At 43.7% G+C, this 20,844-nt stretch overlaps 1 protein-coding gene across 2 annotated transcripts; it reads left to right on the top strand.

Moving 5' to 3' along the window:
* The first annotated feature begins 206 nt into the window (after positions 1-206).
* B3GALT5 (beta-1,3-galactosyltransferase 5) lies at positions 207-16,480 on the top strand. Of its 2 annotated transcripts, XM_054290033.1 has the most exons (4): positions 207-354; positions 448-557; positions 13,998-14,180; positions 14,960-16,480. In XM_054290033.1, the coding sequence occupies exons 3-4, from the start codon at positions 14,100-14,102 to the stop codon at positions 15,911-15,913; spliced, it is 1,035 nt and encodes a 344-aa protein (XP_054146008.1). In that variant the 5' UTR covers positions 207-354; positions 448-557; positions 13,998-14,099; the 3' UTR covers positions 15,914-16,480. The 2 variants fall into 2 exon arrangements, with proteins under 2 accessions (XP_054146008.1, XP_054146009.1); XM_054290034.1 differs by lacking the exons at positions 207-354; positions 448-557 and adding an exon at positions 1,577-1,896.
* The last annotated feature ends 4,364 nt before the right edge of the window (positions 16,481-20,844 follow it).

Raw genomic sequence — 20,844 nt, 5'->3', positions numbered from 1 at the left:
AAAAAAAAAAAAAAAAAGAAAAAGCTTTCCTTTCTGCAGCAAATCTGGAAGTGGATCTGGACCTCTCTTCTCACTCGTGTTTCTCCTGCAGAGCACACCAAGCAAGCAGCGTTCTGTGTGTGTCTCCTTAACCACCTCTCCATCTCCAGCCTTGGAGCGGAGGGGGAGGAGAAAGGAGCTGCCAGCAGCTCGCAGTGATTGATTTGTCTCGTGTTTTCTTGCGCTGCGCTCTAACAACCTGTTTCAAAGGGAGAGAAAAAAAAAAAAAAAAAAAAAAGACAATGACAACGACAAATCAAAGCGAGCATTTTCTCGCTAGAAATTCCAAGGGCCCGGGATATTTTGCTATTGAATGTGAGGCTTTATCAGTAACGTTTGTCTGGGAGGTTTTGGGTTTTTTGTTTGGTTGGTGTTTTTATTTTATTTTATTTTTTCTTCCTGCTGTAGCTCGCAGCGTTCAGAAGAGCAATGCCTTTCCCCCGGAGCCATTTGCTTCAATAATTGTTTGTGCCGCGGAGCTGCCGCTGGTCGCTGTCACCAGGGGACAGCTCACAAAGGTAAAATCAGCTCTCTCCACGTGCTCCGAGTGTTGGAATTGGCGCTGGGGAGGCATCGGGTGTCCTGCCTGGGCTCGGACTTTGCCCTGAAGCAAAGGCTGGGTGCTGAGGGCTGGACTGAGCCCGGACAGCTCGGGGAGCAGGCAAACAGGGGGGTCCAGGTTCAGGGATGGTGTCCTGAGTCCAGCTCGGGGGTCCAGGGAAGGTGGTCAGGGATGCTGTCCTGAGTCTAGCTTAGGGATCAGGCGGACAGGGGGTCAGGGATGCTGTCCTGAGCCCAGCTTGGAGATCGGGCGGACAGGGGGGTCAGGGATGCTGTCCTGAGCCCGGACAGCTCGGGGATCCGGCGGACAGGGGGTCCAGGTTCAGGGATGCCGTCCTGAGCCCATCTTGGGGGGCAGGGGGACAGGGTGGTCAGGGATGCTGTCCTGAGTCGGGGATCAGGCAGACAGGGGCTCAGGGATGCTGTCCTGAGCCCGGACAGCCCAGGGATCAGGCGGACAGGGGGGTCCAAGTTCAAGGATGCCGTCCTGAGCCCGGGGATCAGGCGGACAGGGGGATCCAGGGAAGGGCTCTCAGGAATGCTGTCCTGAGCCCAGCTTGGAGATCAGGCGGACAGGGGGTCAGGGATGCTGTCCTGAGCCCGGACAGCTCGGGGGTCCAGGTTCAGGGATGCTGTCTGAGCCCGGGGATCAGGCGGACAGGGGAGTCAGGGATGCTCCCACCCCGCGTTGCGCGCAGGGTGAGGTTTGCTCCCCTCGCTTTCCCGTTTCCCCGGCGCGGTGGTTTTGCGTTCGGATGTCATTCTCCATCAGGAAAACCCCTCCGGGGGTGGCTCAGTGCGGGCTTTGGAGCAGAGGGAGATTTCTGTCGGTGGCTGGGAGCGCCCGGCCGAACTTTCCCAGCGCCGGGAGGAGCCGCTGCCGCTGCTCCCATTTCCATCTCCATCTCCTGGCAGGACGCTGCTGCCCACCTCCCACCCCAAACACTCCCAATAAACCCATCCACAGCCAGCTGCTGACCTGGAGCAGAGGTTCAGAGGGTCTGCTACCCACGGCACCGAGGGAGGGAGGAGGAAAGGGAGGGAGGAGGGAGGGGAGCGGCAGCGGGGAGTTCAGGTTACCGCGGCCGCATCCCCGCCTTCCTCCGCTTCTGCCGCCGGAGCCGGCCCGAGGATGAGCCCCTGGCTGGGCACAGCGGGGCTCCGGGGTGGCAGGGGGACAGCCGGGCAGCTGTAGCCCCGCAGATCCCGCAGATCCCGGCGGGAAGAGCCGCAGGGCCGGAGGATGCGCTGCGGACGCCCGGGGTGAGGAGGCGCCGCTGCCTTCGGCAACTGCAGGTAGGAGCGGGAACAGGGACTCCCTTCCTTCTCTCCCTCCTTCTCTCCCTTCTCTCCCTTCTTGTTTCCCTTCTTCTCTCCCTTCTTCTCTCCCTTCTTCTTCTCCTTTCTCTCCCTTCTTTTCTCCCTCCTTCTCTCCCCCTTCTCTCCCTTCTTCTCTTCCCTTCTTCTCTCACTCCTTCTCTCTCTCCTTCTCTCCCTTCTCTCCTTTCTTGCCTTTCTTTCCCTTCTCTTCCTTCTCTCCTTTCTCTCCTCTTCTCTTCTCTTCTCTTCTCTTCTCTTCTCTTCTCTTCTCTTCTCTTCTCTTCTCTTCTCTGCCTCTCCCTTGTTCTCTCCCTTCCCTCCCTTCCCTCCCTTCCCTCCCTTCTCTCCTTTCTCTCCCTTCTTCTCTCCCTCCTCCTCTCCCTCCTTCTCTTCCCTTCTCCTCTCCCTTCTCTTCTCCTTTCTCTCCTCTCTCTCCCTTCCCTCCTTTCTCTCCTTTCCCTCCCTCCATCCCTGGATGGCCCTCGGAGCCGCCGCTCCAACTTTCCCAAACTCTCTGGTGTGTGTGAGAGGGAGAGCAGAGCAGAGGGGGCTGCAGGTGTGACCCTGCTGGAAACCGGGATCCAAATCCAGCCCTCCCTATCCAGGGGTGTCCCAGCTCCGGGCTGCTGTGCCCTTCCCCTGGTAAAAGGGGTGTCACACACAGATTTGGGGGTGAAAATGGGATAATGAGTAACCTGACTTGCTGGATTTTATGGGGCAACATTTTGGCAGCCCCACATAAAGACCAAGATCAGTTAGGACAAAGCCAGGGCAGCATTCTCCTTGCTGTCCTGCTCGGATAAAATGCTGAAAAACAGAATATCCACAGGGCACAGGTAAGTAATTAAAATCACAGCCACTGGCCCAGATCCCACAAATATTTCTGTGTATAATCAGCACTTTTAAAGCCAAGTAGTTATTGACAAAGGATTTGCCAGCATGAGGGCCCCATGGCTGGATTTGTGTTCCTTTGGCCAGGAAGATTTTTTCCTCCCAAAGTACCAGACTTGATGCTTGAACAGGCACATGAATGCAAAGACTTAGTTCAGCTGTTAGGGGAGTATAAAGTTCCAAACACCAAAAAATGACTGTGCCAAGAGGCAGAATGAAACAAAAGGGCAAAGCAGGAGCACCTTGCTCACCGGCTCCAAGTGCTCCCCAAGCTTAAAATAGGGAAAAAAAACATTTGCAATGTAACATCCCACAGTGGTTCTCATCCTACAGCGAGAGCATCAGGAATGAGCAGCAGTCAGAGATTTAGGAGTGGTACTGGAATATCTTCATTGGCAATTTTTCCATTTTGAATGTTTTTTTTTTTTTTTTTAACTTGCATAATTATCACTTCTCTTCAGTGCTATTTTACTTCTTCCTTCATGTGTCTTGAGGCTGTTTCCAAGGGAGAAGAGCAAGATCCTCATTCTATCTGAAATAACCATTTCCAGTTTTATTTCTCTTTTGCATTGAGATAAGGAAAAACAACCACCAGTACTACTTGTAAAAGAAGGTGCAATAAATAATTTGGTTTGGGGGCATAGAATTTTTTGGAGAACTGGACTTTTGGAGTCCTGGTAGAGGCAACAAGAGCCTAAGGAAGAAATTTCCTCATTACTTTGTTTATGAAGATAGGGGGAATGTGAGCTGGGTTCGATTCCTGCTCAGCACAATGAAGCACAGGGGTTTACACAGGGTCAGGTTGCTCTGATTCATCCCGTGCTGGACAATTGCTTATCTGTGCTGAGATCTGGGCTTTGGAATAGAGCAAGGAGGGTAAAATTGCTGATTCATGAGGCCATGCTGAAATAAGTTAAATGTGCCCATTAGCATCAGGGATAAAAGGAACGTGGTGGTGTTGCAGGAACAGAGGAAGAATTAGGAGAAGAGTCTATTAGCATTGGGGAGAAATCCAGACAGGGATGGTTGGCACTCAGCAGGTGAAGGGAGGACAGAAAGAGGAGGAGGAGGAGAAGGCTTTTAGGCTGAAGGTTTGGGGAAAAATGCTACCAAGATGAGAGTGCCCCAGGGCACTGCTCTTCTCCCTGCCTGTGAGAGAGGATGAGAGAGGATGCCCTTGGCTGGCTGCCTGTCTGCTGTATTTGCATCCCCTGCGCAAGTGGAACAAGACCAAAGTGTCCAAATGTGCTCCTGGAAAGGACACAAAGCACCTGCAGGGGAAGTGGGACTGCACTGGGTGTCCTGTGCAGTGTCCCTGCATGGATGGTCTGAGCTCTCCAAAGGAGCCTGAGCCCTCACTGCAGCATCCCCTCCGTCCTGGGAAAAGGATCTGGCCCTCAGAACACCCAAACTCAACATTTCTGTGGGTGTTTAAGGGCCAGGATCCATCCAGAGAATGTTGCAGGTGGCTTGAGAAAGCGAGCTGATATTTTAAAATAGCAGCGAGCTTCCTTAGCTTGGCTAAAGTCCCTGGGAATTCTATATATTTCTTTTTGACTCCTCACTTGCAGCACTTATTTCCTGTGACATTACCAGAGCACTGGCACCTCCTGCCAGACTGTTTCACTTTGAGTCACTCCAAGACACAAAAACTTTTTGTGTTTTGGTTTTGAGAGAAAAATTGCATCTGGGTCTGAGGATGCCTTTTTGGCTTTTCAAAACAGACGTCGTGAGCAAGTTGGGTGGATGAGATCAAGGTGCATTAAGAGCTAATGGCTCTTGATTTTTTCTTTTTAATAAGGAGGAAGATGCATCCTCTGGTTCAAAAGATTCCTGTGTCACAAAAGCCTTCCCTCCTGCCATGATCTTGATTTTCCTTTGGGCATCCGGGTGGGGACAGAGGCAGGACCCAAGGACACCTGGTCTGGGCCATTGCAACCAAATATAAAAATAAAAATAAAAATAAAAAAAAATAAAAATAAAAATAAAAATAAAAATAAAAATATTGAACCACAACCAATAACAATGACAATAACAATAACAATAACAATAACAATAATAATAATAATAGTAGTAGTAATGTGAAAATTTCCACATCCAAGGTGACACTTCTGGATCTGAGTTGGAAACACTTTTCTGAGTGGATGAAGCCCAGAAATGTTTTGGGTTTTTTTTTTTTTTTCTGTAAAAAGATGCAGCTATTAAATATTTGAGCAATCTGCTGGGACTGTGGTTAACCACCAGTAAGGTGCCCTGTGTGGCACAGAAAATACAATTCAGGAGGAAATGATGCAAATTTGCCTCTGTCTGGGTGAGGTTAAGGAGTTATTGTGGGTCAGTTCTTGTGGGTTATTTCTTTTCTGAAATAACCTCATAGCACCATAGGGCAAGGAAGTGAAACTTGAAGAGACTCTTGCTCAGGTACTGAGCAATTTAACCAGTTTTAAACCTGAATTTTAACCTAAATTTATATTTTAATTTTTTTGCTTTTTTTGACCATGGTTTTTCTTTGATTGCTGTGAAAAATGTTTCTTTGCTTATTATAGCTGTGCCAGGTACTGAGCAATTTAACCAATTTTAAGCCTGAATTTTTTAAACCTGAATTTTAACCAATTTATATTTTGAAATTTCTCCCTTTTTTTGACCACGGTTTTTCTTTGATTGCTGTGAAAAATGTTTCTTTGCTCATTATAGCTGTGCCAGTGTTTAGGCCATGTTGGCCATGCATATATCTGTATATATCTAAATGGTATTTCATTTTAATCTAGAATGTAACATCTCACTCTAATTTTTCTTCCTCTAGAAAATTCATAATTCACTTGTTTTTAACCATGCATATTTTTAATTATTCTTAATTCTCTCCTTATCAAAACCCCAGGTGGTAAATAAAAACCAGCCCAGCCTTCCACAAAGAAAATTCAATCTGCTGTTGGAGCCACAGGGTCAATCAGCTAAATGGGTATTAGTAACATAAAGGCAGAGCATAAGCCAGGCCACGCAGTGGGATTTGCAAATCCATAACAGAAATGCTCCTTTTCTATCTGATCTCTAATTGATGGCTCTGGGACAGAGCCACTGCCTGGACAGAAAACATTTCTGGAGAACCAGGGGCTCGTTTAAAGCATGGCAAGATTAAAGTAAAACCCATTTTTTCCATGCAGATCCCATCACAGCAGGCCTGGGAGGGAAAAATGGGAGAAAAACCAGAGAGATGAAAATAATCGAGACAAAAACAAACCCACGACAAAACAAACAAAAACCCAAACAAGAGAAACCCCAACCAAACAAAACAAAGCAAAACAAAACCAAAAAGCCCCCCAAAAAACCCTAAAACAAAAAAAAAAAACCAAAACCCCAACCAAACAAAAAAACCTGTGTGGGTTCACCAGAAACGGGCACCAAAATTGGCAGGAATAAACTTTTCTAACTTTCTTGCTGTTGCTTCTTTTTACATAATTTGCCAGAAGCCCACTGGAATGGGTTTTTGGCAAATTATGTAAAAAGACATGAAATGAAACAAAAAACAAACAAAAAACCTCACAAAAAAAACCCCAAACAAACACACACACACACAAAAAGGCGAAAAACAAAAAGAAAAATAAAAGGGCCCTAAATAATGACAAAAACAAAAATGAAACAAAAAAACCCAAAAAAACTCGCCAAAAAAAAAAAACCAAAAAAAAAAAAGGAAAAAAAAGAAAGGAGAAAAAAGGGAGAAGATTTGGCCATAAATAATGACAAAAAACAAAAATGAAACAAAAAAACCCCCAAAAAACTCACAAAAAAAAAAACCACAAAAAAAAAAGGAAAAAAAAGAAAGGAGAAAAAAGGGAGAGAATTTGGCCATAAATAATGACAAAAAACAAAAATGAAACAAAAAAACCCCAAAAAAACCTCACAAAAAAAAACCACAAAAAAAAAAAAAAAGGGAAAAAAAAGAAAGGAAAAAAAGGGGAGAGGATTTGGCCATAAGTAATGACAAAAACCAAAAACTCACAAAAAAACTCACAAAAAAACTCACAAAAAACCAAAAAAAAAAAAAAAAAAGGGAACAAAAAGGAAAAGACAGGGAGAGGATTTGGCCATTAATAACCCCAGTAACTCAGTGCTGAAGTGATAGAAACTGGTGTGTGTGGAGAAGAGGCTGGTGACAGGTATCAAAGGGAAAAAGGTTCAGAAAATACAGCACAAAAAGTTTTTCCCTTTGTCCTGCACTCTTATTTTTTTGGGTTTCCACTCTTTTTGCCTCCCAGTTTGGGTGAGCACACTGTTAATTCATAAAGCTGGTGAGCCAGGCTCTGCATCAGCAGAAATGTCATTTTGGAGAGCTCCAGACTGGCCCCTGCTCCTCTGAAACTCTTGCATTTAGGAAAAAAAAAAAGTTTTCTGCTGTTCTTGACATTTTCTTATTATCTATGTGTGCTTAATCCTTCTCTGTGTCATGCTGAGCTTATGGAAAAGCAATTTAGGGGCTTTATTCCAAGGAAAATTGGGAGTTAGCAGCTTTTACCAGTCCTTATAGCAGGGCATGTGTTCCATTCAGTGATTAGGAGAGGCAAAAGGGAATAATGCTGCTGACTTTGTGCAGGATCTGAGTCTGGAGCTCCTGGTCCCACTCTCGAGTTGTGCCTCTGATTTTGGGGCTGTTTCAGTCTTTTTACAAAGCAAGGACTTGTGCAGGTGGCCCAAAGCACTTTTGCTCATTTGTGGTTTGGGTTTTTCCCTGGCTGATGTGTTTGACCTGGGTGCAGAACATCAGCAGCTGAGCCTGACAGCAGCTCTGCCCCAGAAAAGGTAAGAAAAGTTATTTTTTAAAAAATGGATATTTCCAAGGGGACTCCAGACCTACTTCCCTGCCTCCCTGAGCTCTCTGGCACACAGCCCTCATCTCCTGGAGCTCTTCAGATAATCACACTCATTAAAGGAGATGTCAGGTTCATTCTGAGGCAGTAATTAGGTTTTGGCATAGGAGTAACCATGGCTTGATGTCTGGGAAGCACAAAGGATTTGCACCAGGGTCAGACGTGTGAACAGAGGGACCCCAAAGCCAACCAATGGCAGGGTGGAGGAGGGATGAATCTGGTGGAAATAGGGATTTGAAAAATACAGAGTTTGGGATTGGGATCCCAGACCTTGGCCACCTTCTTCATAGGATTCCAATGATAAAAACCACAGAGAACAAACATTTCCACCTCCCCTTTAAGAGAGTTTAAAGACTAACTGGCAAGCAGAAATATAAAAGAATGTGTTTTCTATATAAAATGATGTGGGGGCGTGCCCAGAGGATGATAAACGTGTCTGGGACAGTGGAGGAACAGATAAAGAACCCTCCAGTGGGTTTTTGGCAAATTATATAAAAAGAAGCAACAGAAAGAAAGTTAGAAAAGTTTATTCCTGCCAATTTTGGTGCCATTTCTGGTGAACCCACATGGGACAACTGCCTGGTGTCCCCTGAGGCTCTGGGATTTTCCATGCTGGAGAAAATGACAGATTCCCCCAGATTCCTTTGGACACAGGTAGGAACCCACTGTGACATTGAGGCATTCTCTTGAGTTTGGGAATCCTGCCCACATAAGCCACCTGAAAATTGGTATTTTGGAATTGGGTGGTTTAGAATTTAATATCTTGAATATCTTGGGTTACTTTGATATTTCGAAGCTTGATGTTCTGGTATTTTGAGGCAGAATTATTTTAGCATTTTGGAACTTGGTATTCTGATATTTTGAAACTGGGTTGGTTTGGTATTTTGGAGCTTAGTATTTCAATATTTTAAATATGTGTTACTTTGATATTTTAAAACTTGGCATTCTGGTATTTTAAAACAGAGATTTTGAAACCTGGTGTTCTAATATTTTGGTGGAACAGGTACCAGCATTTATATTGTAAATGAAAAATGAAAGTTTAAGAATTAGCTGTAAAGTCCTGTGCATAGAGAACTGAAAAGGGCAGCTGCAGGCATGGATAAGGGAGAAATAAAGATAAGAAAACATTTGGGAGGAAGGTAAAAGTGGCTTGGCTCTTATTTTCATAGGACAATGCTTAGATGATATTAGAATAAAACTACCAGAAGTCCAAGAAATGGATGGTTTTAATACAGGTAAACTACTGGATGTTGCATGGGCAGTGTATCAAAAAAGGAAAGGAAAGGAAAGGAAAGGAAAGGAAAGGAAAGGAAAGGAAAGGAAAGGAAAGGAAAGGAAAGGAAAGAACTAAACAGAGAATAATAGCAATTATAAAAGAAAACAGCAAAAATTCTTAACCCCAAGGAGGAATCCTGTGACAAGGGAAGGGGTTCAGTTCCCCATCTTCATTAGGAAGATTGGGAACTCATCAACACACAAATTACAAAATAAATATAAATATTGGAATTAGGAGTATGCTCAGGAAAAACCCAGGACTCCTCCAAAGCCTCTCATGGCAACAGCAGAGCCTCTGGTAAGAGCCACCCCAAGAAATCAGAACCTGCAATTTTCGGAAGACACAGGAACCAATTATTCAGTATTAAATACCAATTAGTCAGTATTAAATACCAATTAGTCAGTATTAAATACCAATTATTCACTATTAAATATCAATTATTCACTATTAAATACCAATTAGTCAGTATTAAATGCAAGGGAAATTTAGATGCCTCCATCACAATTGTTGGTGCCACTGGAACTTGTGAACTCTGCCCCTTTTTCAAACCTGTTAAGTTCAAACTAGAAAAATTATAATAGCCTTTTAAAAGTTATTATAATTAAAAGTTTAAATTTTATAATAACTATAACAACAATAATAATAGTAACAACAATAATAACAACAATAATGAGTTATTTATTTATGATATTATAAAGTATAATATAATAAATAAATAACCCATCAATTTTTGTACCTAACTCCCAAAACTGTTATTAAGGAAAGACTTACTGGGAAAATTAAGTACAAAAATCAAGTTTCAGGAAGGATACATTCAAATTAAAATCTCTGAGTCTAAATACATGTAAACTTCAATTTTTATATTACACTGACTTCCCAATCTGAACCTATCCCAAAGAGAATTAAGGATGCAGTAATCCCCTTTGTGTGGGCCAGGGAGATTCCTGGAAAATCAAAAAGAGCAGAACCTGTGAGAACCAAATTGAATCAGACAATGGCCTGGTAAGACAAAACCAATATCCTTTAAAATTAAAACATTGAAAAAGCTCATTACCTAAGATTAAGAAAATTTTAAGGTACAGGCTGTTGGTGAACTCCAGTTTTGCCAGAAAAATATGAATTGTGAAGACTTGCAGTTAGTACAAGACTCAGGAGCAATTAATAAAATGGTTAACTAACCCAAAAATTGCTAAATTACCCAAAACACTCATAACCACACTAAAAAAAAAAGTAAATAAATAAATAAATTTGGAATGGCTCACTGTAATAGATTTAAAGGAATTTTGAATTATTAGTTCACCCTTTGTATGGAGTTTTAAATATTTTATATAGTAATAGCCAAACAGAGTTTATAGCCATAAATACTTTCAAATACATAAATACTTTAAAATACAGAAATACTTTATTATATGGCCTGATGCTACTCAGGCTGCTTTCAAATGACTCAAAAAGCCCTGATGAGGTCTCCAGCTTTGGGCTTCCTAGATCCTGTGAAATGTTTTGAATTATTCTCTCATGCCAAGGCTGGCCCTACTGTTTGTGAGCAGTCACAGTTACAGAGATATCAAACCAGAATATAGCACAAAAATTCAGGTAATCAGAATTTTATATTCTAAATTTCCCCCTGGTGGATGGGCAGTCACCCCTGCTGGACAAGGAATAGTTTCTGAGTGAATAAATTAGGGATGGAGGTTATCAAATGTAGGAACTCTCCTGGAGATTATTGGCAAATTGGCTTTACAGAACCTCCATGCAAAGAGAGCTGTAAATTTCTTTTAGTGGATCCCTGTTCTGGGTGGCTGAAGCATTTCCCTGTTGCACCAACATGGCAAAAGAAGTAGTGGGAATATTTCTAAATCAGTTATTTCCATGCTTTGGAGCTCCTCTAGGAATGCCATCAGACAGAGGATCTCATTTTATAGCAGGAATTGTGGGATAAGTTAGCAAGGCTTGGGAATCCAGTGGGATTTACACACTCCATGCTGGTCACAAGAAAGGCAGAAGGAATGAATTACACTATTAAACTTAAATTATTATCCCCAGCCAGAATAAAATTGAGGATAAAGTAACTTACAGATATGAGCAACTGGAGTATTGCTCATATCTGTAAGAGGTGTCTCCATAGTTCACCAAAATCTTTGTTTGCCAAAAAAATTTTTGGAGTTTCACAGAGGGGTTAGGCATGAAAATTCCTATGAGAATTTCAAGTAGCTGAAATATGAAAGGTAATTAATTGCTGGATATGTTCTCAAGGCTCCACAGAACCACATGGCCTTAAGGAAAAATTTGCTACTATGGGACGAGAAGGTTAACTTACATCAGGAATGAGTTTGAAGCCCAGCAGACAAAAATGGATAGAAAAAGCAATGGAAGAGTGGCAGAAATAAGAAAATTCTTTGATGAGGTTGGCTTAACTCTTGGCCACCAACCTGGGGACTGCTACAAAATGCATTTGTGGAGTCATCTGTAATAATTGCAGTGTTTACTTGTTTGTGTTCACTTGCTGTAACACTTTGTGCTGGAAAATGAAGTATTGTGACTTGCCTAAAAGAGACAGTCTCAAGAAAAACAAGGATTTGATAAATAACAAAGAGAATAAAACATTTCAGCTCCTCTTAAGATGCTGGGAGAGAGCAGAGTCTTTTTTTTCTATGTGTTTATTTCAGGTGAGTGTGAGCAGAGGCTGCAGTTCCCACATGGTTTGGTGCCAGGATTCCATGCAAGCCACAGCTGCAGAGACCCATGAAGTGCCAGTCAGCTTAAGAAAAGTCTCTAGGACATGGAACAGGCAAATTTTTTTGCAAATATTTTGCAGTTGGAACAACAAGAGATCGAAATAATATTGAGATAATTAAAACCCCTGATTTCTAACTGAAAGCACAGAGAAAAATCAAATATTTCATCATGCAGAAGGACTTTATATAAAACCAGAAATACTTGCTTTGATGCAAAATGGGGATGGGAGGGGGGGCTCAGCATCTCAGGGGTAAGGAGACAACACCAGGGTGGTTGAATTCCCTGACAGAGAAACTTCAGTGCTCCGAGGAACTGCCCTGACTGCATTAATATAAAATAGTTTTAGTGTTCAGGAACAATTTTAGTGTTCAGAAACAATTTTAGTGTTCAGAAACAAATTTAGTGTACAGAAACATCCCTGTTCATCTGAAAGCAAGGATTGAATGGATGGTTTTTGAAGAAATATGGCCTTGGCAAGAGGAGGAAGCAGCTTGTGTGTCTATCATCCTTTCCCTTGGAGGTTGGACATTGGGCTGGGGCAGCCTGGGACAGGGGAAGGTGTCCCTGCCATGGCAGGGGTGGCACTGGGTGATGTTTAAGGTCCTTTTCAACCCAAACCATTCCATGGTTCTTCTTATCATTGCCACTGCCCACCCCTTGATCCCTGGGAGAGGATCCATGGATGCCTGTGCCACTTGCAAAGCTTCTAAAATAAAATATTTACAATTTGCATGCATTTGGCAGCATTTGCATTGCCCAGCTGTGTGTGTCTGTGGTTTTTTTGTGTGTGTGCTCCTTCACACATGGGCTGAAAGGGGAAGGCAATCTGGTTCTGGAAAGAAAAAATGGTAAAGGTGGGAGGCTGCTCACCCAGCTGTCCAAATCAAGGACATTTTACAAGTTTTTTTTAGATCTGTTACCAATGCTGGAAACAAAAATAAGTAATGGTCATTTTACATCAGTCTGATTCTACTGAAATCTTGTAAAATGGTTCTTGTGTGTTATGGCACCTTGCACATTTGTGGAAAGGTTTTCGTGGATTTTTACAGAATGTTGCTCTCCATTGTTTCCTTAGTTCAGTGTGTGGTTTGTACATGTTCTGGAATTTCTGTAACAGAGAAATATCAGACTCTCAAACAGTCTTCTGTGAGCTGGTGACAGGAAAAAACCTCTCTACATCTCCATTGTCAACCTCAGAACACCTTCCTGTCCTGAAAACACAATTCAGGTCATTCATGTGCTTCCTCCCAGGACACTGAAAAGTGTGAGAACAGATGCAGAGCAGATTTTTGTTTAATCTTTTGTATGTACATATAATATAAATGCACAGGTATAATCTCACACAATTTTACATATGTATTTAACTAAAGCAGTTGTAAAGTTAATTACAAGACTACTGTGAGCTATAAATACAAGAAAAAATCAGATCTGAGAATTACTCTATTTAAGGATAAAGTGAATTAAAATTTAAGTGCCAGAAGAAATGTGAACTTTTGAAATATTGTCAAAATTGATTAGTGAATCATTGCAAAAATGCACTTCACTGTGGGAGCAGTTCCAGTGAACCAAGACTCCAGTTCTCCCTGTTTCATGCTTTGAGAATTCCCAGAAGTCAATGGGATTATTCTTGGGGGTAAAATGAGCAGGATTTGGTTCCAGAGACACCTGGAACTTCCAAATGAGTTTCAATCCTGCAATGCAAAACCTCTGATTGCCTGAAAAGGGGAATTTGAGCAAAAGGAAGGCACTGAGTTGATTTGGGGAAGTCTACACAGAACATTCCTGGTCAGAAGGCAGAAATCAAATTTCCATGAAATCTGCAGCTCTAGGCATAGTTTCACTTGGTTTGCTGTGTTTTCAGGGGAGCCAGATACAATTCCTTGTGAAGGAAGGGGTAGGAGGAAGGTGCCCTGCTAAAAACTGCCCCATCCTAGTGCTCTAAAATAGGCTTACTGTGGCTTACTGGAATGAGCAACTCAAGCCCTGAACTCCTCTCACCAGGTTAATTCATGGAGATGTGTCATATTTTTGGCACTGTAAGGATCTGGGGGTTGCTTTGATAATTTTTCTCTCACTCAAAAATTTCTATTAGATTTATAACCATATATCCAGCTCATTAATCTCTTACAAGGTAAAATGAGTGAGCATTGTTGTTGTTTAGATCTTTCTCATTTAAAAAAGGAAGGGGAATAGGAGAAGCCCCTTCTCACCTCAGCATGTCCTGGTGAGTCACTCAAACTCTGCACAGGCTGCAACATCACATTAAATAATAATGTGACCCCCTGCTGTTTTGGTTCTTTTCTCTTTTTCAGAGCAGCTGACCCAGCTTCAGAAATGTGACTCATGGCCCCTCCAGCAAAGGGATCAGGAGCAGCTTCTGGGTTGGTGCAAGAGCCCCACGGGAGGCAGAGGTGATGAAGATGAGAGGAACCTGGCTGGCTGTGACCCTGGGACAGCTGCTGGCTCTGGGACACAGGCACAAATGGAAAAACATGGTATGTACACCAAAAAAAAAAACCACAAAAAACCCAAACTAAAACAAAACAAAAAACAAAACCAAGACAAACGAACAGAAAAAAAGAACTCCACAACCCACAAAAAAAAACAAAAACAAAAAACCAAAAACCCACTAAAACCAACCAAACAAAAACCTCCAAAACCCACAAAAACCAACAAAACAAACAAATAAAAAACTCAAAAAAACCCCCAAAACACTGCAACCCAAAAGACTGTAATTGTTATTCTCTCCCCTCTGAGACAGATACATAAATCTGCTCCTTCTCTGGCCCTGGTGGGTGTAAACCTGGTTTGTAGGATGCTGAATATGGGGAGGGGGCTTGAAGCATCAGCTTCATTTCTTCTTGTTCTGCTGCTTTGCACTTGGGAGAAGAGACCAAGCCCCATCTCACCACACCCTTCTGCTCCTTCTCTGGCCCTGGTGGGTCTAAACCTGGTTTGTAGGATGCTGAAAATGGGGAGAGGGCTTGAAGGACCATCCTGGGTAACCTGGTGTTAATGGACAGGCTTGTGTGGTTTCTGAGGACACACTGGCCTGGAGGGCGGATTCAGGTTAAGTCCAAGTGTGAATCTGCCAGCAGAACATCTCCTGGAGGTGACAGGAGGAGAAATGCAGGTGGCTGAGTGCCCTCAAACAGCAGCTTCCCTTCAGAGCTGACCTGGCTTTGAATCCCCGTGCAGGGACTTGGCAGAGGAGCACTGAGAGGAACAAGAGATTACTTTTATGGATGTGCTGCTCCTCTTTGTTCCTTTTCAGATGGATTCCAGGAAGTTCAGGCTGTTTGTCTGCCTGGTGGGGCTCAGCAGCGCCAGCCTCTGGCTTTTCCACACCTGGACCGAGCTGTGCCTGTTCTGTGAGAGCAGCCAGGGCTACCTGCTCCCCACGGAGCCCTTCAGGAGAATGGAAGGGAACTTCTCCCAGCTCCCAGACGTTGACTGCCACAAGGACCCCCCTTTCCTGGTGCTGCTGGTGGCGTGCTCGTTCCAGCAGCTGGATGCCAGGATGGCCATCAGGCACAGCTGGGGCAGGGAGAGGACGGTGGCTGGGAAGCGCCTGGTGACCCTGTTCCTGCTGGGGAGCCCTGGGGAGCCCAGCCAGCAGGCTGGCCTGGCTGCTGAGAGCCAGACATACAGAGACATCATCCAGAAGAACTTCACAGACACCTACTACAACCTGACCCTGAAAACCATGATGGGCATGGAGTGGATCCACAGGTTTTGTTCCCAGGCCAGCTTCGCCATGAAAACTGACACGGACGTGTTTGTCAACGTGTTTTACCTCACCGAGCTGCTCCTGAGGAAAAAGAAGAGCACTGGGTTCTTCACAGGGTTTTTAAAACTGCATGAGTACCCCATCAGGACAAGAAGGAGTAAGTGGTATGTGAGTAGGGAAGAGTATCCAGGAGCGACCTACCCACCCTTTTGTTCCGGGACTGGATATGTTTTATCCAGCGATGTGGCCAGCCAGATCTATAACATTTCTGAGAGTGTTCCCTTCATCAAACTGGAGGATGTGTTCATAGGGCTGTGCCTGGACAAATTAAAGATTCAGCTGCAGGAGCTGCACTCGGAGCAGACGTTTTTCCCAGAAAGGATCAGGTTCTCTGTTCCTCGCTTCAGGAAAATCGTGACGTGCCATGGGATCAAACCTGCTGAGCAGATGAGCTACTGGAACCACCTGGTGGCAGCCACCCAAGGAGGAGTGCTCTAGCACCTGCCCTGCCCCACTGAACAGACTGAAATTCTCTGCTTTTACAGGGCTGCTCCCCACTCCAGCAAAATCCCAATGAACTCCAGCTCCGTCACGTTAAAGGATTCAGAAATGGTTATTTTAATCTCAGAATGAGAGAATGGTTAATTGGAAAAGATCTCCAAGATCATTGAGTCAAACCTTTGACTAAACACCACCTGGTCACCTAAACCAGAGCACTGAGTGCCACATCCAGTCATTCCTTGAGCATCTCCCTGGGCAGCTCCTTCCAGTGCCCAATGATTTCCCAATCCAGTCAGTCCTTTCCTTCCTTTCCTTTTCTTTTCAAATCCTTCATGGCAATGATTTCCTGCATCCAGCCATTCCTTGAGCACCTTCCTGGGCAGCCCCTTCCAGTGCCCAATGATTTCCCAATCCAGTCATTCCTTTCCTTCCTTTCCTTTTCTGTTCAAATCCTTCTTGGCAATGATTTCCCACATCCCATCATTCCTTGAATACCTCCCTGGGCAGCCCCTTTTAGAGCTCAACCACCCTTTCTCTAAAAAAATTCCCTATTTCTGCCCAAAAGCCTGCAAACCTCCTTCTCTCCCATTCATTCCCACCTCTGTGCATCCCTTCTCCATACTAGTTATAATTTTTTTTCCTGAAATATTCAGGCCTGCTAACCCACCCTCCAAATCTTGCTGGCAGAGGCCTGGGAACATTTCTGCTGTGCCAAACAAAAAAAAAAAAAAAAAAAAGTCAAAGCACTTTTGTTCAGGGAATAAAATCTGCAGCATCTTCTTGATGAATTGCTGCACCCATCTGTGCAGGCACTTAGGGGATGGCATTTGTAGCTGTCAGGATGCTCCTCCTGGCACAGGGAGCTGCAGCCCTGCCCTTGCAGCCAGCTCTGAGTGGGCTGAGCTGCATCCTGGCACAGATCCCTCCTTCATCTACACAAATTGTATTTTATTTTTGCAGAGATGGCAGAATTTGCCCATGCAATGCTCTCAGGACAACCTTGGGCAGTGCAGGTCAGCTGGTGGAGGTGTAAAAGCTGCTGCAGCTCTTTCCTTGTCTGTGCTTCCTGCTGAAAATAATCCAGTGGTGGAGCCAGTGCAGGGTGTCTGCTCTTCCCATTGAAACGGACCCTGGAGACATCTTTTATATTTGTGTCTCACTTGGATTGCCTGAGAGCTGCTGTGAATGGCTTGCCAAGGCTAAACCAGGGTCACTTACAGTGATTTAGACTTTTTATTTTTTTTTTTCCAAAGAGAAACTGGGTGTGCGAGGGAGAAGACAGGAGGATTTTTCTCCTTTTATAACAAGACCTAGTGGAAAATGTGCTCAAGTAATCATTCAGGCTGGGAGTGCTATTTCTTATTTTCACTCCAGGCAAAGACTCATGAAATCTTTGGGATGATTATAAGTTTCAGAGATAAGGAGAGGGGTCTTTACAGCAGATGCTGAAAAATCCCTCAGGGCTCTGAGAAGGGAGAAGGGAGCTGAGAAATCCTCCCTTATGCAATGGTCCTGTTTGATTTTCCTGCAGGCACAGTTAGAGCTGATAACACAGGTCAGTGTTATCAGCATGGAATGCCTGTAATGTCTGTGGGAAGGGTTTTTTCTAAAAAAGCAGTGAAAGTGGAGCTGTGCCCAAGGGGAGCTGAGGGGATCCAACATCCAGCATGGGAAAAGCTTGGAAGAAAGGCAGGAAAACAGATTTTATTGTTTTGGAGTTATTTATTTTTATTGTTTCTTTTCATTGAAAAGAATGATTCCTCCTTCCTTCCTTCCTTCCTTCCTTCCTCTTCCTCTTCCTCTTCCTCTTCCGCAATGATTTTCCAAGTATCTCATTTTACTTGCCTGTGTCTGAAGAGCAGGGTAAATATTTTCAGCAGGAAGATCCTGAGAAGTGTTTAATAATGGTCATAATATATTGTTTATTTTCCTCTGGTGTAACCCGAGATCATGCACTTATTTTTGACCACTGATGATGAAAGAAACAATGTTCATTTGTTTGTCAGAAGAATGGTCTTTTGCATTTTAAGCTTCTTTAATAAAACTTTAATATTTTATTTAAAGAATTAAAATATTTAAATAGCTGCATTTTGCTTAAAATTCAGCTATTTTTAATACTTTAGCTGCCTTCAGAAGGCATGATGGCTCAGACTGATAAAGCCAAACCAACATCTTTTTAATCACTATTTTTTCCATGTAATATGCAGAAATATCTTGTGTCATTCATTGCTGTTGTGCCCAAGGTGCAAGATGGTTATTCCTTTAATTTATGGAAAATTGGTGAGAAGAAAGGGATTTACCCTGGTCATTGCTAGCTCCTTGTCTTGAGGGGCAGAGCTCTGTGAGCTGGGACAGCATCATCAGCCTGATGCTCTCTCCTTGTTCTCACAGGTAACAATACAGTCATAAAAATAATAATATAAGAATGAAATAATCCTGCAGGCAATTGCAGGTCTCACTCCCACCTCTGTGCCTGGTGCCAGCACTTTGTGGCTTTGCATCAGCATAAAAAAGCCACCCTTGAAGGTGGCTTGGCCTCTTGGCTGGGGCTTTTATTTGAGTCCAGGAATGTTCCAAATTACTTGAATCCAGCTGCTGACTGTTCTTCTGCAGACTCAACCTCTGTATTTTTGGGGTTAAATTCCAGTGGAAGATGTCTGCGGTAAGGGGTGGGAATGGATGTTCTTCGAGGCCTCCTCCACCCCAAACACAACCCAAACCCAACTCCAACCTCAAACCCAATCCAAACCATTCTGTGGGGGCTCCATGAATCCATCTCTGCAGGATTGGGAACAAGGACCTGACACCAGGTGCTGAAACCATCCTGGCACCGTTTCCAGGGAGATGGAATTGCCGTTTCCAGTGACCTGGGCAGGATGTCTCTGCTGCTGCCTTCAGGATGCTTTGTCCCCATCTCAGTCTCCAGTGGCCTGACTGTCCAGAACTATTTAATTTGTCCTCGCTGAGGAGCAGATGAGTTTGGGTTGAAATGTCAGGGATTCAGATTTTTGGGGATTTTTCTGCTCCTCTCCTCTTTGCAGAGGGGTTTCCCAAGTGAAATCTTACAGTCACTGCACAGAATTTTCCTCAGTGTAATGATTTTCTTTGTGCAAATGAGAAACTGATATTGTAATTCACAGAATCATAGATTTGTTTAGGTTGGGAAAAGAACTGCAAGTTCCCTGAGTCCAACCATTAGCCCCAAAAGGTGTCCCTAAGCACCACATCCGCACATTTTTTAATACTTTCAGGGACAATAGTTTCACCACTTCCTTGGGCTGCCTGTCCTGTGCTTTACCACCCTTTCTGTGAAGAAATTTTTCATAAATTCAATCTAAACCTCCCCTGGTGCAACTTGAAGCCATTTCTTCTTGTCCTGCTGCTTTTCACTTAGGAGAAGAGACCAAGCCCCATCTCATCACACCCTCACTGCACTCCTCCATGGAGTGCAGTGAAATCCCCCGAGCCTCCTTTTCTCCAGAATAAACCCTTCCCCTGCTCCCTAGGCTGCTTTGAATAAGAATATATTAATTGAGTAATTAATTACTTAAAACATAAAGTTACCCTGCTGGAAATTGTGATTTAAGAAAAAGCAGATGATTGCATGTAAGACAAATCCATTTGTTTAAACAAAGCCACTGTGCTAGTGAGTTTATATGTGTCTGCTAAATTAAATTAACTTTTGCAGCTGAGGCCTCAGATAATGAATTTTAAAGCAATCAAAACAGTATTAGTGGCCTTTTGCAAAATTAGATTCATTTTCCTATGAAAGGCCATCCCAAAACAATCAGAAATGTAAGTAGAACTGTAAACACAATACTGCAGTGTACATATACTTATTTTTTAAATTTTGTATAGGCTGATAAAAGAATTCAGGAAATTTGGGGGCAGTTTGCTTGCAGAAATTGAGCACTACCCCTATGTTTTTATGCATTCTGGGTTAGAAGTTCATTAAATGTTTATTTTTTTTAATGAATGGCTTTGAAAAGGTCATCTAAAAGTTACTCCACTGCTTCTAAGTAGGGAGGAGTTCAGAAATCAGCAGAGCTGGCAGTGTCTTAGAGTTGGTTGCATTTCAGCACACTCTATTTCTTCCAAGATCAGTTTTTGGATGCATAAAAATTAATACAATTTTTTCCCCCACAACCCTAATTCATCAACTAACACATTCTCAGTTTAAATTAGGAATTTCAAATCTGTGCACAAAGGATTTGGTCTCGCAGCTCCTCTGACTCAGACTTATTGAGGAGGAACAGCCCTCCCAGGCGCTGCTGAAAATACAGAAGTGGATTTTTGCAATGGAAGTTTTGCCTTATTTCAGAGTGGAAGGGGACAAAAGGGCTCCTGGGGTGTGCTGGACGTGACAGGGACGCTGCTCCTCATGGATGTGTGCAGGTGACAATGCCATGTTCATCTCAGAGGCGTGACAATGCTTGTGTTATTTGCATAGAACATGAGAGTGTTGAGCCAACAGTTTCATGTTTGGTATTTTATTAGTAAAGAATTTTGCTACCAGAGTTTTGTTTTGTGGTTGTGAATGTATCAATGTTTTGATGTGCCAGGGGGCTGCTTCCTTTTACAGTTAAAACCAGCAAAATTTGAGAATTATTTAGGTTGGAAATGACACTGAAGGTCATAGAGTCCAACTTTAACCCAGCCCTGCTGAGTCCTGCAGTCCCCATGTCCCCAAGTGCCACACCTGCACAGCTCTCAGATCCCCCCAGGGATGGGCACTGCAAAGCTCCCTGGGCAATTCCAAGGCCTGAGCTCCTTTTCCATGGGCAAATTGCTGCTGCTGTCCCAGCTGAGCCTGCCCTGGCCCAGCCTGAGGCCGTTCCCTCTGCTCCTGTCCCTGTTCCCTGGCAGCAGAGCCCGACCCCCCCGGCTGTGCCCTCCTGGCAGGGCCTTGTGCAGAGCCACAAGGGCCC

Source organism: Melozone crissalis, unplaced genomic scaffold (assembly GCF_028551555.1).
Source record: "Melozone crissalis strain CALT ecotype California unplaced genomic scaffold, PUWL_Pcris_2 ptg000075l_1, whole genome shotgun sequence".
Taxonomy (NCBI): Eukaryota; Metazoa; Chordata; class Aves; order Passeriformes; family Passerellidae; genus Melozone; species Melozone crissalis.
Note: the sequence above shows the minus strand (reverse complement) of the source record. Positions and strands in the feature narration are given on the sequence as shown.